Genomic DNA, 16,602 nt, shown 5'->3' on the forward strand with positions numbered 1-16,602 from the left:
CTGTATCATACTCTACAACCACCACCCTCTAATCCGTATCCTAATCATTCACTAATATCACACTGCACTGAAACCGAAATTGCATGGCTGCAGACAAAATTCCAAAAAGGGCAATTGTCCTGCTTGGTAATACGGCCATCATCATTGACATGTTTGCTATTGTCCTCCGGTTCGATTTGTCTCACTTCTCTTCTTTCAATGGCTGCCACCACCATCACAACAACTATGCACCCAGTCCCAGTTGACGCTTTCCCTACATTGACCTCCACAACGCAGGCGGAAACAGAGAAAGTGTTACGCGAACATATGCCAACGGCCGACAAACCGCCAACGCTCCAGAAAAACCCCCATTTGCAGTTCCTTATCCGCAACTTCACCCAAGGGATGCCTTCTCGATACATGAGCTATGACGCCAGCCAGCCATGGCTGTTATTCTGGACGTTGCAGGCCTTCAGTGTCCTTCAAGTATGTTTGTGATTCGTTCACGGATAACCCGATGTAAAGCTCCTTGAACAGATCGGAATGGACCCAGATACCAAGCAGCGGTAAATTCCACTGATTTCCAAGTGGATGGCACTCACCGGTAGTTGCAGCGCAATAGACATGTTGTTGGAGTGTCAGCACCCCGATGGTGGTTTTGGGGGTGGGCCAAAGCAAGCCCCGCATCTGTTACCGACCTACGCTGCGGTCTGTGCCCTTGCGATTGTTGGCCGTCCTGGCCAAAACGGGGGGTGGGATAGCATCGACCGGTGTGTTTCTATCCGCGCCATAGGCTTATTTTTGTTAAGTTTAACATAGGAAGAAGATGTACAACTTCTTCATGTCGCTGAAGCAACCTGATGGATCATTCCTTGTTTCGCAACACTCTGAAGTAGATACTCGGTGGGATCGTCATGTTGATAACCCTGCGTTGCTGACCCTCCTAAAAGCGGCATTTACTGTCTTTTGGTCGTTGCGACCTTGCTGGACATCATTACCCCCGAACTTGTGGAGGGTACCGCACACTTCATCGCATCGTGCCAAACATACGAGGGTGGCTTCTCATCTACATCTCAACCTTACTATTCAGCCGATCCGTCCCCTGCGAATCTGTTGCCCTTCCCTAGACCCGCACTCGGCGAAGCCCATGGCGGCTATACGTTTTGCGGGCTTGCATCATGGGTTATGCTCCAACCATTCCTGCCATCTACCTCCACCACAAAGCCCAGCATCGACAAAAATAAACTCGTGCGATGGCTGGTGCAAATGCAGGGAGTTCAAGCTGAAATGGGTGGCTTCAAAGGCCGCACGAACAAGCTTGTGGATGGGTGTTATTCCTGGTGGGTCGGCGGTGCATTTGGGCTGCTTGACAGTATTGGGATCAATCCTACTTCTGTCGCGACGCCTGAGGCGGATGGTGCTGATTGGGTCGATGTTGACGGTATTTGTGTTTTTGGATCACAAAAGTGTTCTGTTAACGAAGAAGCAGATTCTTTGTTCAATCGGAAGGCACTGCAAGAGTACATCTTGTGTGCGGGCCAACATCCTGCTGGTGGGTTGCGGGACAAACCACCAAAGTGAGTGTGATCTTGTCTTGTTCAGATCGCATAAGCTGACCTATCTTTTAGGCACGCAGACGCGTATCATACGTTGTATTGTCTTTCAGGACTCTCGGCGGCGCAGCACAAATTGAGCCCGTCATCGTCAAGGCGAAAGCAGTTGGCTGATGCCTGGGTTCAAGTTGGTGACAACATGGAGCTACGGCAACGTATTTTCCTGGACTCACTTTGCTACTCCGAAGAAGAGGGGACTGATACGGTTGTCGGCGGGGCAGCCAATCGTGTCGTAGGTTCCGGGGTTCATCGTTGGTACATGGGCTCAATGGTTTTTTCAGAACGCCACTCACCCGATATTCAATTTGACGGTAACACACACGGAGGCGATTATGGGCCATTTCTATGGGCAGACGATACCACAGAAAACGACTCGACTGTCGTGAGCGCATATATAAGAGTAAAGGTGTAACGGTACTTGATTTATTGCGGAAACATAGGTGTGGACTAGTGGGTAACAAGGCTTATTTGTTGCGGATATACCGGGCAGGGCGAGACAATGAAGACTTGAATGGGTGACTAGAAGACCAAAAGATTCGGAAGTTGCTGACTCAGAATCGACAGAAGAAAAAAATGAGGCAATGGAAAGCTTGGGCAATGAGTTGCACATATACACGCAAGCAGTACTGAGAAGGAACGAGCGCTCAAACAGCGAAGCTGTCCACAATAAGTCTCTTAAGGCACACGACTTTGATTGCCGTGCTCTGACTCTCGTGATCTCGACACACTCAGCGTCAGCGGCCATGGGGCAAAGCGCCTCACGTCGCATCCGCTCTCAACAACCACAAACCACTCAACAAGATGAACCACGACCACAACGACGCCCTCGGAATATTCGAAATAGTCTACTCAGTTTGATGAGTAGCAATGACGGAAGCGGTGCTAATAGACGCGCATCTCGACGGTGGTCAAGAGCTCCTCAACAACCAGCAGCTCCCAAACCGGAGGCTGCTGTTGTTGTGCAGCCAGCTGATGACGAAGATGAGGAGGAGCAAGAGGAAGAGAGTGTCGAGCTTGTGGTTGATCCTCCAGAACCAGATATTGACGACAACAACGAAAGGCCAAGGACGCCTTTGCCACCGGCAACAGTCACCCCGCTAACCCCAGACGTCCCTCCGATACGTGGATTCCCGCCAGCAGGCACCCTTGTCATTGTTCAAGGCGTTGTGCATACAACCGATATTCTCCGGCCACCATCTCCATCTCAAACAGCCCCGCCTGCTATCTCAAACAGCAGCATTGATGTACTCGGGACTCTTCTTACGTGCGTTACTCGCTATTAATCCGCAGTCGTAACACTCAGTCATTTGTAGTGTCGCTGCACAGGCCACTGCCGCCTCTCTGCTTAGTGGTTCGACAAACAACACCGCCTCTCCCACTCATCCTTCTCCGCAATATCAGCCTCCCAGCGCCAGGCGTAGGCCATGGAGTGCTCTCCGTGAAAGACTCGGTCCAACATCGCTTCCCGCTCTCCCAACCCCCGCACCTCCAACACCAACACCAGCAGCTCCAAACGCTTCCCCACAAGATGAACGGGCCAGGATGTTAGCAGAGATGGCAAGAGCGTTCAACGTCGGTCTTGGGTTGAGTCCACCCGCACCAAATTCAAGCCCACCCAACAACAATGCAGAGGATAACAATACAGAGTCGAGAGAGGAAGCTGATCCCCCAATGGCCGCCCCAGAAGAGGGCACATTTGATCGTTTTCTTGTCGATTTACAATCAGAATTGCGAGTGGCATTGGCTCCAGAAAGAAACAACTCGGCTATGCAGGACGAGGACTCGAGACCATACACGACCCCGCTGCCCGACTCACCCACACTCGAACCCCTTTTGGAATCAAACGAAGAAATTCCGGACCTCATGTCTATTGAAAACGTGAATTCCGAAGAATCGACCGCCCCAGAACCGAGAGACGATCGGTCGATTGTTGAGCCACAACCACAAGACTCGATTAGCCCAGAGCAAACGGAATCGACACCAATACCACATCCTTCTGGCACTAGTCCCGGCGCCGTCAACTGGTGGCGACTGCATCGATTCGCGGCTATTCCTGTTTTAGCGCGGTCTCCTACGCCACCGCCGACGTCAAATTCTTTAGTACCAACTCCATTGGAGGAGCAACCATCGTCTGTGCCAGACTCCCCACCGTCACCAGAGACTTCGTCTTCACAGCGAACTGTTGTCCCCGTCATAATTGTGGGCCTTCAGAGTGTCCAAGTGGCAGCTGGCGTAGGCCCTAGTTTCCCGGCTCCTGTGCATTCTGATGTACCGAACGATGGCATCCATGGTGTCATACCCATGCGTTCCCCTGAAATAACTTCGCCGTCAGAAACCGTATCTACCAGGCGGAGGAGTTGGTGGCAACCTCGTTTGCGACCTTCCTCAACCGCAACTCCACCTCCAGCGCAAACAACAGCAACAGAGGAAGAAGCGGATACCGAGGACATCGTTGCAGAACTTGAAGTCGATGATGAGCCAGAAGTCGACACAAATTCTTCCTCTTCACACCAAAGCCCCTCTCAATCGTCTCCACCTAGCAACGCAGCAACGACAGACTCTTCGCGCACTTTCTTGATCTATGTCATCGGGGGGTATTACCCTCCTGAACATGGCATCTTAACGAGTGGGGGGACACCGGAGTCGTTTGAAGCGCTCTTGGAGCTGGGGGAGTTACTAGGCCATATTCGGCCACCGACAGCGTCCAAGGCGGACATAGCGCGTGCGGGTCTGGCGATAGTCAAACGAGACGAGTTGGAGGGTCTAAGTGTCACTGCGAGTTGCGCTGAGAAGGTATTTACTGCGTTTTTGGAGGCTGAATTCTCCGCTAACTACTGCGCACAGTGTCTTATATGCCTGGACGACTACACGGAGGAGGACCCGATAAGGGTTCTGAATTGCCGACATGCTTTCCATCAGGGTTGTGTTGATAAATGGCTTGAAACAGGGCGGAATAACTGCCCTGCGTGCCGGACGAAGGGTGTGCCCACGGAGAACACCGGTTTTGGCTCTGGCAATGTCACTGCACCAACGCAGGTTTAAGGTTTCGCTCTCTGTTTTGTGTTTTCCTCTCCCACTTTCAATTTTAACTGACGATCACCGTACATACACAACCTCATGTATATTGTATTCAACCAGCCAGCCATGACCCTTGTATCGAGAATAGAAGAAGCTTTCACCGAACTCGATCACGTGTCCTGCTGCTTCGTCTTGCGTTCATTCCGACCGACCGACTTAGGTTTCGCTTCTGATACCCCCCCTCCCCTTGTGCTTGGGAAAAAGTACTGGCAAATTTAGAACATCATGATTTTGGTTATCGTCAATGACTGCGGCCGTGGCGGCGCCCAGTGGTCCAATGCATTCAACGATGTTACCTCTCGCCTTACTTCTCCTCATCTCATCTGCTTTGGCCAAAAATCACCAAGCAGCATTCTCCATTTTCAGCCCAAGAGATGACTGGGATCTGAAGACTCTTCCCAGCCCCAACGCAACAGGTCATCTTGTTTTCAACACGATCAGCTCTCTTTTGCAGCACTGGCCCAATACGAGATACCACTCCGGTTAGTGGTCCCAATATTCACTGAAACAACACTTACTCGTGAACCTAAGGACATACAATCGTTCCGGGCGTGATTCCCCCTGGGACATTGCTATACCATGGAAGGAAGAACCCAAATGTCCCCACGAGTGCAGAGTGGGTGTCTTTAGACCCCGAATTCGCAAGGTTTTATTGTGATCCCTTGACTGGGCCGCCACCACCAGAACCGCTGCCCGGCCCAGTTGAATGCTGGTTCCTGACTTTGGTTGCATCGCAGCCATTGTCTGTCCTTTACTTCGACGGAAGTAGTGCAACGAAAAACGCCGATGGGCCTATGGATACGCAAGATATTGTTGCGTGGGCAGCTGTCTTACCCGAGCGGCACAACAATGATTATGAGTACGAGCGTCTCGACCGCATGTGTGACTGGGGTCGGGAGGCTGGGTTTGACGCGTTTATCAGGTACGTGGTACTACTCATCTTTTCCGGAGTATCTAAAGTCGCTAAAACCAGAATGCAATTGAACTTGTGTGACATTCCGTCTATCGCCTTCTATCCTCTGAACGTCGTTGCAGTGAAATCATGCTTTGTGATTTTTCGAATCGCGTCCAAACTGTCTCTCTCTCGGCCATCCAATACGAAGAGATGTTCCCTCATCCCGCGTACTCATTCATGCACTCGAGTGAATGGCACGACCACTTCCCAGGCGAGATCCGTGTTCAACTCGATCTCACGCGTGTTGTGTCGATGTATGACACCGAACTCGTCCCAAGTCTTGTTAGCCAGCGATCGGGTCAGAAGAGACGAGACCATCGTGTGTTGGGAATTTCCCAAGAAGACATTGCCAACGTCCGTGCGAGGCTGTCAGAGAAATCGACAAGTGGAAGTGGGATCGATTGGCGAGCTTTGTTCAAAGTCATCCGAGATCGGCATACTAAACGCTTGCAAGTGTTGCAACGAACACTTCATCAAGAAAGAGAAGACTCCGCTGAACGAGCCTTCCGTATCATACTCAACATGATAACGCCATACATTCTCGATTCAGCAACTCCCCGCAAAGACAGGAATTGGGCTAGCCACGTTTATGAGCTTTGTTCTACGACTCATACCGCCTTTGCTGCTTCACAGACTTCCCTTACACCGTCCGAAAGACTCATGTTAAAGGCAGCACAAGAGACTACACGTGAAATTTGTCGTACTCTTGTTGGAATATGGGCGGAAGAAACTGCTTCACTAGCTTCCTCAAACATATCGAAATGGCGATATGAAGTAGATCGTCTTGTTGCGTGGCTAGATTGGGATGACTGGGTGACCTGCGAACCTGCTTGCGAGCCTGATGTACGTGAGCTTACTTGTCCAGTCTGACCAAATCTGACTGAGGCAGGAATCGTGCTATTTGCCGGGGGCGCCTTTTTCTATGGAGAAGTGGAATGTATCGGAGCCGATCTGCGCAAGATTCTTTGAGCCTTATCGTGGACTTGAATGGCTAGACGTACAAGATGTATGCTGATCGAATACTTGCACCATCCAAGTTTACTAACCAATCCAAACAACCACTTGAATATTTGAATATCAGTAGATGTCCAGATACTAGTAATCGCCAGTCCGACTAGGCAAGCCCTCGACAAAACTTTCCTCGATATAACCGCTTGAGGTTCTACGCGATGTGAACACAAAAACCTACCCTTGAATGACAACTGAAGAGAGAGCAGGGCAACGCGATATCAAGACGTCCAACGTTTCCCTCACTAGTCGATGGACCCATTCAGGCGGTTTCTTGTCGTGACGATCCTCAATACAAAAGACTCCAATACGCGCGAAATGCCACGGCGGACGAGCGATGGGAGGAGTCGAAGGAGTTTGACTGGCTGCATTGCCTTAATTCAATCCGAGATTCGATTGCCTGTAAGTGTGCTCACCTGAAAATAATGTTCATCCATCTCTTCGTAGATCAACACCTTCAGCTCCTAAACAGCGCTGCAACCGCGCTCTCCTCACAATCCGACCACGTCACAGACAAACAACTCACTGTGTTGTTTTCAGGCAAGACGTTAGTGTTGAAGAAGGAGGCAAGTGGTGACGATTTGGATAAGGAGATCGCCAACTCGGTTATCGAGTTGCGAGGAAAGAAAAGCGGAAGCACTTCCCCGATACGCTCAAATCCCTTAGATAGGGCACGACGTTTGGGTTCATGGCCAATAAGGTGTCTTCAAAGTGATCCCTGGTAAAACCCAAAGCCCGGATTCTTAAGCATTCAAGGACAGGGAGTTTCGAAAGAAGCGGGATGACTTGACTGCGAATCTCATCCAGTTCGAAGCTGACCACCAACTCTGTCAGGTTGATGAGGGTGGGGAATACCATGGGCGGAACAGGGAACCCGAGAGACAAATATCGTAGAGAGTCTGGATGAGCAATAGACAGCCATGCAATTCCACGAAAGGGATCCGAGTCTTGTATTCCTAAATGTGAGATGCGGAGGTCAACGTTCAGATCAATGTCCCTGATAGGACGCGGAAATTCGATGTTCAATGTTTGGAGCGATGGGAGGCAGCGTAGTTGAGTCAACATGGTCTCGTTGAGGTGAAAAGAGCTGAGTAACATTCTTTTAAGCCCAAGAAATGAGCACCACAGAGATGGCATCTATAAGAGTAGACTCCAACAACATGGGCTTCGGGGCCGTCCACACAGAAGGTCTGACTTCGCAGGATCGAACGTGCTGTGATATGGCCCGCGATGCCCAGAATTCCAACCTATCCAATTCAAATTGGACCTCGTTGTCGTTCAAGACGTATGTGTAGAAGGTGAAGCGCGAAAACAGCAATGGAAGGGCGATGGCATGAAGAACACGATGAGCTAGAGATACCTGGGTGAGGGAAGAGTGGCCCAGTTGCGAGAGAATGATGTGTAGAATTTCGTTTGGTTGACTGGGCAATTTGGACATGGAGGTTATGTAATTTGGTTTGTCACATGTGACTTCGGATGGATTCAAATTTCCTCCATGCCCTGAAAATATCGTCCGAAAAGCTCCAAATCAACCAAGTAATCGAAGCATATCACACAACCACCCTATATTCTGTCCCAAACAAGCCACAATTGATTGCGGAATGGTTGTTTACTCGTCTGCTTAAGGATCGGAAAAATTCATCGTGTGTGCTTATAACTTGTTCATCCTCCTGGCCTAAGAAACCTTGTTATAGAGAGTCTAACCCCGTAGTGGATGCTAGATACTGGAAGCTTCTTTCGCAGGTTTTGTCTGAGCAATCGACCACGCATAAGCACTGGTTGCTGCCTCTGCTAAATCGCGTTCCTGTCGCACCAATTGTCGCGTCTTTCTTGGAGTTATCTCAGACACTGCAAGAAAATCCACGAAAAGAGATAGCTTTGGTGGCATACCGTGCATTTTTGCGTTTCTGGCCTCTGGCGCTCCCCAAGATACAACCCGAAGCACTTCTCGACTGCCTAGGCGCAGTTTTGAGACTAGTCAGTGTTGATGGCGACTTTAATAAAATGGGCCTGGAAATCATATCGTCCCTAAGATATGCCATAGGGAACACCTCGAACAAAAAGAAAGTGGGTTGAACCTTACCGCTCTCTTGTTAAGTAACAACAATTTCTAGTTGTTTGCTCTCTTCGTCCAAAACCACCTCCATGACTGGATCTCGTCAGTCAAGGAACCGACAGCGCCCGAGAGCTTGTACTTTGTGGGGACTGAGATTCTTTTCAATGAAGAAACCTTACGACCAGCACACGATGAAGACCATGCATTGTTCGTGGGCCTTCGGAATGCTCTTTCAGAGAGCACGCTTTCCGTCCTTCCGCGGCTATATCTATCATTCGTGACATTTACCAAGAAGCATCGCAGCTCACTATTCGGGCAGAGCTCAGCTCCCAATGCTGTTGGGGCTTCCGACCACGTCCGGACAGCTGCATTTACCTTTTTCGATTCGTGCTCAAGCTTGCTGTCCCTCTCGGGCCCCACGTCTTCCACTTGGCTTGCACGCAATGCTCTCTTGGAGGTTATAATAGACGAGAAGTTGTTCGATGTGAATGACCTTGACGCTCAGATGAGCCTGCAAGGCATTGGTCCATTGATTCTATCCACGCTTTCGTTGGAATATGATGGTGCGACTCTACAATGTCCTTCACTGTTAGACTTACGAACCAACAGAGCAGCAGGTATCGCTGGCAGTGAAATGTTTGACGAATTTAATGCGAATCGACCATGATCTGATCCTCAAAGACGTGCCCCGTATTCTTCCGGCGCTCCTTACGGTATGGGGCTTTAGCTACACCTTCTCACAGAAACCAAACATAGCCTCAGATATCGGAACCCCTCCCGTCCATTCACGACTTCCTACAGATCTTGTTACAATACCACATCCAGACCCGATCCCTCCAGACATATATCGAAACTCTCTTTACATCTCTGATGCATTCACCGTCGTCAGTGGCGTCGAGCATAGGCCGGACCTTGGGTGCCTTTCTCCATATCGCTCATCTGGAACGGCTTTCTGTGGCAATCGAAACCTTCCTTACCCCATCTCAAATTGCTCCGACAATAGAGCTTGTCACCGCCGATCTCCAAAGCAAGTGGCAACAAATCTCGGCCTTGAAGCACGTTGATTTTACTCTTGCGAGAGCATTTTCTGCAAGTGCCGAGTTGACTGCCGTCATCGTGAAGGCGCTACCTCTCCGCGCGCTAGCAGATCCCAGTCGCAGACAAGTTCAAGCAACTCTAAAAATGTTCAAGGAAGATTTCCTCGCCACTGCCATCTCGAAGTCTCTCAAGAGTATGCGGAAAGATGTTGGCTCCTCCGAGACTCAATTTGTGTTAACCGCTCTGCTACGCCTCGCCTATTCGCTTGATCTACCTGCCTCAGATAAGCTTCGGAGCAAAATGCAGTCGTTGCTTGATGACCAAAGACACGAACCGGGACCGTTGGTGACTGAACTAGCAAGTTTGCCGCCCTGTCAGTTGTCACGACTCACAGTGCTTAGTTCCGGTCGTTGTTGAAATGGTCCAGCACCGCCGAACCTTCTGCGGCTCTGGCGTTGAATGAAGCCCTGTTGGCGCATCTAAAAAATGGCCCCGATCTCGATATCCTCTCCATGTTATTAGAAAGATGGCTGCCGACAATTGAGTTAGTGTCATCTCATCATTCGCCTTTTCCTACTGACATTATACCCTCTGTAGCGGCCTCATGTCCAGCTCACAACTTGAGACATTTGTCACAATCCTCTTCAATACGCCACTGAATACCAGCGCCTCCTATCAGGACGCCAGCCCCTCATCTGTATTACTCAGTGGATTATCTTCTGCTGAATTCTGGGAACTGACCAATATTCGCGGTGTGTACTATTCCCCAGTTATAGCTTAGTTGACATTCGAGAAAGCCGCGATATCCAAGTATGTAGATGAGAAAACGACACATCTGCTGAGTGAGGAGTTATCCCAACGGCGCCTCACTGCTTCGTCTACCTACGCCCTTCTCCTTCTCTTCCCGGTCGAGTCCTTTTCTCGAACGACTCGGAACGATCTCGTCAACCGCGCAATCGACATTGACATCTCTCTTATGGCCGATCATTGTCCGGAGCTCAGAGAGTTTATCCAGAATGTTGCCTCGTCTACTGGCGCGGTCGAAACAGCGGTAAGTTTCGCCACAAAATAAATGCGCCAATCAAGACCACACAGTCAACAATATCGTCTCGATACCTGTCGCACTTGGTCCATAATGCGCAAGATACTCCCGTCACGTTATCCTTGATCGAGTTGCATCTATTGTAAGCGTTAACGACTCTAAGATTTCCATTTGTTCACTATAGAACAGAGTGCTGATCAAGTCTTCCGAATCCTCAGACGCAGACGCAGTTGTTGAGCTCCTGACATCCATTCGTCTGGACCAGATTTCCAAACCTGGCTCAAGTTCCCAGACAACCGTCCTATCACATCTACTCACCATATTATCTTCCACGCCCCAGTATGCTCCCCCCCTGCCCTCGCAAAACGCTGAATATGATTAGCCTTCCGAACAATGTCTCCCAGACTCTGGGAAATATTATTCGGGACTTGACTACAGTCCTTTCCGCGCAAGTTGAAGCTATCGGCAGGAAGGACGCTTTGCTTCACCTATGGCGCTCGACACGTCTACTTGGACAACGGTTATGTATAAGTGAGCCGGTCCCTGATTGACCCATGTACTCAAATGCTGATTTTACTAGTTGATGATCTACCTCTCATTGGTCGGAGTCTTTGTGCTTCCATTCAAAAGCAAGAGAAATGCGGCGTAGCTTTCTCTATTCTGCTAGAAGAACTAGTGTCATTTGCGCCAGCTGAACGACAGCCTCATCTTGGATATGTGTTGGCAGCTTACGTACATTTCGGTCGATTTGTTAACCTCGAAGGTATGCACCGTCGAAACAAGTAGCCTCTTTATCTGAAACCACTGTTGCCTCAGGTCAAAGGGAACTTGACCATCGTGTCTCTCGAACTTGCCATTCCATGAAAGCGACAGATTTTTCGTCTCTTCTCACTATAACAAGCGCCTGCCTTGGTGATGTCCTTACCTCAAAAGATGATTTGCCGCATTTGGTTCGTTTCGCATCACTGTTACTATCCAGCCACCCCCCAGGTAGAGCTGTTTGTGACTATTGATTGATCCGTCGCTCAATTGGATCCAGGGACTCTGAAAGTGACCCAAAAGTTCTTCGCGGGATGCGTCAATATATCTGTAGCTCGGCCGGAATTTACTCGAGTGGAAGTTATCCGTCTGGTTCGCCATTATTGCTCCGAACAGGTCAGGAATCGTGCAGTTCGTTCATGTACCAAGTTCACCGAGTGCACACTAGCCTGCTTCTCTGCGTATTTCAGACATGGGCAACATTTGGCTACTGTTGTCCAAGTTTCTCTCGAGATCGAAGCAACACGACACGGTCACATCCGCAGACATGCTGCAAGACATCACCTTCGTGGTCGGCGCACTGATTCGATTGAGGCGTGACCTGGTCGTTCTGGCGCTCCCGAATCTGAGCTTTGTACTGCAGCAAATTCTGTCTACACTCCGTCGGCCGCGTCCGCACCTTGGCGCAAAGCAAGCAAGTCTTATCAAAGACTTGCTGCCTGAGTGGATCAATCCTGAGACCGCAGTTAGTCTCGACGAGGCAAGATCTATTTCGCGGCTGCTTAGCGCGCTGGAAACGAAAACGACCGTTCGCACGCATGCGGAAGTGGTACAAAAAGCGGAGTCGCTTGCAAAAGCATTTTCAAAGCACGCCGCCTACGTCCTCAAGGCCTATATCGATGCCATGAACGACCCGCTGTGTTTGTTGCCTTCCTCGCTCCGCAAGGAGCTTCGCCCAGGGCTTTATGCACTTTGCGGTATGATTAACGAGCATAGCCGTGATGCCCTCATGGCGTCCGCCTTGGACGCAGGTGGCAAAGCAATACTGAAGAACCTGTGGGCGGAATACGAGAAGCAAAAGTACGTTGGAAAAGGCTAGAATTCCTCCACAAACGCGGGTGGATAGCTATCGATATAGGCAAGATGTGTCCCTTTTGCGAGGAAAGCGAGGAAAGACGTAGTCATACGAAAATATAACTTCTAACCGTGCCACCGCCGATTAACCACGTCCTTGAACATCATGCGTTGTCCAACTGCAGGTCCGTTTTCCGCCCTGATATCGACACCCTTCTGTTTTGCAGTTGGGTACATGTCATTCTCTTCGTCAACTTCTGGGACGGTTTCGAGAGCCTCCCAGGCAAAACGTGATGCGACCATCAGTTTCGCCATCGTCGCCGCACTGTCGTCCTCGTCGATGTCCAAGTCCATTTCTTCGTGGTAACTCCTCTCTGGAGTGTCCCAGCCATCATCGTCGGCGGGCTCAGATCTGTTTCGTTGTGCGTAGTCGTCAAGAGAAAAGAGGTCGGCAAATGGGCGGTCTAACCCGAGTTGGTGAAGGGACGGAAGCTTCGTCGCAAACGGGCCCAGCTCCCAATCTTCGATTCTTTCATCATCTTCCTTCCCTTGTGGGTAAAGCCTTGGGCTCGAATGATACACCTCCCCATGGTGGGCCATGCCGAAGTCACGGTCAATTGATTCACTGGCATTGCTGTTTAGTTGGCTTACAAGAGTGGCAAGAGCAAATACAAGGAGCAGTCAAGTCGCGTTCCATTGAAATCGTTGCATCCAGATAAATGACTCAAACTTGAGCGACTGACGCGGGTTGGATCGCTAAGAAACACTTTGGCTAAGCTTTTGCTCCAAAAGGAGCGGAAGAAACGCACTATGTGAACTCGGTAAACCACGGGTCCGGCTTCAGTCGAATGGGTGGCAGAGCGATTTTCGACGGACCCAGCGACTTCGGCCGGGATTTGTTCGAGAGGGACATGAGTGCCACTTAGTTTTAGTTTGGTTGAAGGTAAGGTTGGAAAGCGTGGTGTTGATTGTGCTATGGCGTCGACCGAAGCACCTTGTTGGTTATGGAAAAGAGTTGTGCTGAAACGAAAGCCTTTTATTGATCTTTTACCATTGTGTTGTCCGGACGCCGGTCAAAGCGCATATGCCACAAGGATGGAGGCCGGTCAGCTGACCTGAAAGCAGCTCGTTATTCTGGCGCGAATGATGGGATACAAATTCGGTCTACTAATAACGCGTGAGTCACCAAAGTCTGGCAATGTAAGAAGAGAGCTCACTGTACGAGTTTATTAAGCGGCAGTGAATCCAGCTTCCTTGAGCTTGGCAACAAGCTCGTCTACATTCGCAACCTTGCCTCCCCCTATCCGTGCTGGTGGCTCAGTAACTTTGATTGTCTCCAGTCGTGGAGTGAGGTCCACAGAAAGATCAGCCGGAGTAAGCTTTTCAAGCGGCTTCTTCTTTGCCTTCATGATGTTGGGAAGAGTCGCGTAGTGCGGTTCTCCAGTTTCGTGAGCCCAGGCCAGTACAAGGAAGGAGTATAAGCTCACCATTGAGCCGCAAATCCGTCGTTACAACCAAAGGAAGGCGACATTTTATCTCCTCTGAACCGCCATCGACTTCACGAAGAACAGTGGCCGATTTTGCTTCTGGGTCGACGTCAAGCTTGCTTGCGAAGGTTGCTTGTGGCCAGTCAAGCAGCCCAGCAAGCATTTGTCCAGTTTGGCCTGCATCGTCGTCGATTGCTTGCTTTCCCATGATCACTAGATCCACTTTTTCCCGCTCGATGAGTTTTGCCAACGCCCGCGCAACGCCAAGTGGTTCCGGAGCTGGGTCAGCTTCGGGAATTTCGATGTGGATCGCAGAATCCGCGCCCATGGCGAGAGCAGTCCTCAGTGTCTCGGAGGCCTTGGGAGGACCTATAGTAACAACCTTTATCGACTGAACCGCGTCTTTCAGTCGCTTGCGCAACTGGACCGCTTCCTCCACCGCTGAGAGATGCGGTCAATAGTAATCCGCCTCATTCGCGACTAACACGCACCTATCTCATCAAATGGATTCTGCACGCTGATAAATGTAAGTTTCTGGGTTATACGGCAGCGCATACCATAGAGTGCTTAACATTGAGGTCGACCCCAGTTTGTTGTGGGTTTACGCGGATTTTGACGGCATAGTCGACGGCCCTAAACGAAGGCTCAGTGTCTTTATTTGTGTGTGTGAGTGCTTCCAACCGTTTGACTGGCACCAGAATGTTCAGCAGACGAGCGGATGTTGGCCGCATCGTCGTCAAATGCCGAAAACCGGAAACACAGGCTTGGGCGTGACGTGACTGATTGTGACTTTATGTTGCACAGAAGTTCTCTTCAAGTTCTCTTCCTTTCAGCCCTCCCGATGGGCCTGCCATTACTGAATGCAATCAGACTCTCTTTGCATAAATTTCAGTGCCGAGTAACAAGTATATGAATGATCGTCGCTCTTCACCAAGTAATCTCGCCCTGGGATCGTCTACTTAATAACAAGTTCAATACAACAACAACAACAACCCGCCGTGGCTCCTTGCCAGTGGCTTCATGATTTCTACCCTACCGTCTACTCTCTTGTCTATCTTCTTTGCTGTGTTACTTCCCTTGCCATCGCCGTTCCGGTTTCAGACTCCCTGCAAACACAGAGGACTGCCAAGAATGTGCTGCGTCTGCCTCTTCCATGGCATTGGAAGAGGGTACCCGCCAGGTATCGACAGCAATAGGAATCGGCGACCTCTTTGACGTGTGTGTATCTCCCTAAATTCCCTCACCAGATCTGACCACAAGAACGGAATTTCGGTGTCATGATGACTATTGGAAGCTACAAGGCACCAGTATGTACTACTTGGTCCGCTTACTATTCGATAAGTATGCTGCTCGAGCTACTTAGAAGTTGCGATCTATGGAACCATTGTTGGACTTGGGATTCACACCTTCCATTATCTTTGCAAGAGGCTAGCCTCTCCGGATTCTATCATGACCTCAAACAATCTATATAGATTCAAGGACATGCACACATGTCGCCGAAACCGCTGCTTCTCTATTAAGCTTCGCTTTGTGGAGCCCTGCAATCTCATGTCTGTGACCCGCCTGTCGATTGCAAGTCAAGTATCCGTGGTGGTCAATGAAACCGACTCAAAAGCCCTCCGGATGGATTCAATAGGAACCTTTGCCTTTTGGACTCCAACTCAAGAAAGTGTTCAAAAGTAAGTGTTACTTAGAAAAGCCTGCCGACTCACCAGACCCAGTCTTGTTACAGGAATGTCCACGAACTACCAATAGCTCAAATCGGGACTTCTCACTAAAAAATATTAATACAACGCACGCTCTGGATTAGAATTTCTAGCAGCCAACAGAAGTCACCAACGTCACACATCGTCATTGGCTCCAACTGTCTCCAACTGCCTCTCCGCTCTGAATACCTCGCTGCTTGACGCGTCCATGATGTAACTCTCTCCACCTCAACCTATAAAAGCCTTTCTCCCCTCCTGAATACTCCAACAACTCGAATAACCATGTCTTCCATCAACAACACCATCCCCACCAACACGACCAGCACCACTGGCCCCGCCCGTCCCGAACACCACATCCACCACGACTCCGAACCGCTCCCCGGCGCCCGCGGCGCTGCCCCTGCAGCCGACTACTCGCCGGATAACATGGAGCGGGTTGCGAGCTCGACATGGCAACAGGGCGGCGATATGAAGCCGTCACGTGAGCTGGGCGACATCGCTTCGGATGAACGCGCCGCAGCCCACCATCATGACTCGCACACAGCGGGCAATGTCCAGTTTGACGAGCACCCTAGTGGTACGTTATACAACCTTGGTGAAATTATCATTTTCTGACATTCAATGCACAGGCGATCACCCCGACGAGAGGCATCCCACTCGCAAGGCGACTGCAGCAGACAAGCTCATCGGGAAAGCACAGGAAGTCGCCGGCAAGGTTGCCAAGAAGCCCGAGCTCCAAGAAAAGGGCGTGCTTCGTCAAACAGAGGGCAAGAGTGCCATGTAAAAGAAGTCGCGTTGAATGAAGAT

At 50.2% G+C, this 16,602-nt stretch overlaps 8 protein-coding genes across 8 annotated transcripts; 5 read left to right on the plus strand and 3 right to left on the minus strand.

The window, feature by feature from the left end:
* Window positions 1-198: 198 nt before the first annotated feature.
* On the plus strand, window positions 199-1,978 carry MIND_01296400 (Protein farnesyltransferase subunit beta; the record flags this gene model as incomplete). The annotated part of the gene is made up of 8 exons (XM_037369425.1): window positions 199-465; window positions 517-545; window positions 594-749; window positions 799-882; window positions 930-1,420; window positions 1,469-1,556; window positions 1,608-1,824; window positions 1,874-1,978. 8 exons carry the CDS (start codon window positions 199-201, stop codon window positions 1,976-1,978), a joined length of 1,437 nt encoding a protein of 478 aa, XP_037213923.1.
* Window positions 1,979-2,314: 336 nt separating this feature from the next.
* MIND_01296500 (RING finger protein) lies at window positions 2,315-4,634 on the plus strand (the record flags this gene model as incomplete). Its single annotated transcript, XM_037369426.1, has 3 exons — window positions 2,315-2,856; window positions 2,906-4,385; window positions 4,437-4,634. Exons 1-3 carry the CDS (start codon window positions 2,336-2,338, stop codon window positions 4,632-4,634), a joined length of 2,199 nt encoding a protein of 732 aa, XP_037213924.1. The 5' UTR covers window positions 2,315-2,335.
* Window positions 4,635-4,914: 280 nt separating this feature from the next.
* MIND_01296600 (J domain-containing protein) lies at window positions 4,915-6,640 on the plus strand (the record flags this gene model as incomplete). The annotated part of the gene is made up of 4 exons (XM_037369427.1): window positions 4,915-5,152; window positions 5,202-5,592; window positions 5,706-6,468; window positions 6,515-6,640. The coding sequence occupies 4 exons, from the start codon at window positions 4,915-4,917 to the stop codon at window positions 6,638-6,640; spliced, it is 1,518 nt and encodes a 505-aa protein (XP_037213925.1).
* Window positions 6,641-7,735: 1,095 nt separating this feature from the next.
* On the minus strand, window positions 7,736-8,083 carry MIND_01296700 (F-box domain-containing protein; the record flags this gene model as incomplete). The annotated part of the gene is made up of 1 exon (XM_037369428.1): window positions 7,736-8,083. Exon 1 carries the CDS (start codon window positions 8,069-8,071, stop codon window positions 7,736-7,738), a length of 336 nt encoding a protein of 111 aa, XP_037213926.1. The 5' UTR covers window positions 8,072-8,083.
* Window positions 8,084-8,124: 41 nt separating this feature from the next.
* MIND_01296800 (Urb2 domain-containing protein) lies at window positions 8,125-12,627 on the plus strand (the record flags this gene model as incomplete). The annotated part of the gene is made up of 14 exons (XM_037369429.1): window positions 8,125-8,700; window positions 8,748-9,252; window positions 9,299-9,402; window positions 9,452-10,072; window positions 10,129-10,271; window positions 10,325-10,479; window positions 10,525-10,778; window positions 10,823-10,911; window positions 10,959-11,108; window positions 11,152-11,300; window positions 11,350-11,532; window positions 11,586-11,759; window positions 11,809-11,924; window positions 11,977-12,627. Exons 1-14 carry the CDS (start codon window positions 8,638-8,640, stop codon window positions 12,625-12,627), a joined length of 3,357 nt encoding a protein of 1,118 aa, XP_037213927.1. The 5' UTR covers window positions 8,125-8,637.
* A 101-nt stretch (window positions 12,628-12,728) lies between these two features.
* On the minus strand, window positions 12,729-13,515 carry MIND_01296900 (uncharacterized protein; the record flags this gene model as incomplete). The annotated part of the gene is made up of 3 exons (XM_037369430.1): window positions 12,729-13,227; window positions 13,275-13,358; window positions 13,412-13,515. 3 exons carry the CDS (start codon window positions 13,513-13,515, stop codon window positions 12,729-12,731), a joined length of 687 nt encoding a protein of 228 aa, XP_037213928.1.
* A 316-nt stretch (window positions 13,516-13,831) lies between these two features.
* Window positions 13,832-14,862, minus strand: MIND_01297000 (putative electron transfer flavoprotein subunit beta; the record flags this gene model as incomplete). Its single annotated transcript, XM_037369431.1, has 5 exons — window positions 14,771-14,862; window positions 14,647-14,722; window positions 14,581-14,599; window positions 14,090-14,530; window positions 13,832-14,040 (listed from the first exon to the last, which is right to left on the minus strand). The coding sequence occupies exons 1-5, from the start codon at window positions 14,818-14,820 to the stop codon at window positions 13,832-13,834; spliced, it is 795 nt and encodes a 264-aa protein (XP_037213929.1). The 5' UTR covers window positions 14,821-14,862.
* Window positions 14,863-16,071: 1,209 nt separating this feature from the next.
* MIND_01297100 (uncharacterized protein) lies at window positions 16,072-16,579 on the plus strand (the record flags this gene model as incomplete). The annotated part of the gene is made up of 2 exons (XM_037369432.1): window positions 16,072-16,372; window positions 16,425-16,579. The coding sequence occupies exons 1-2, from the start codon at window positions 16,078-16,080 to the stop codon at window positions 16,577-16,579; spliced, it is 450 nt and encodes a 149-aa protein (XP_037213930.1). The 5' UTR covers window positions 16,072-16,077.
* Between the last annotated feature and the right edge of the window lie 23 nt (window positions 16,580-16,602).

Source organism: Mycena indigotica, assembly GCF_014461135.1.
Source record: "Mycena indigotica strain 171206Taipei chromosome Unknown Mind.scaff0014, whole genome shotgun sequence".
Classification (NCBI taxonomy): Eukaryota; Fungi; Basidiomycota; class Agaricomycetes; order Agaricales; family Mycenaceae; genus Mycena; species Mycena indigotica.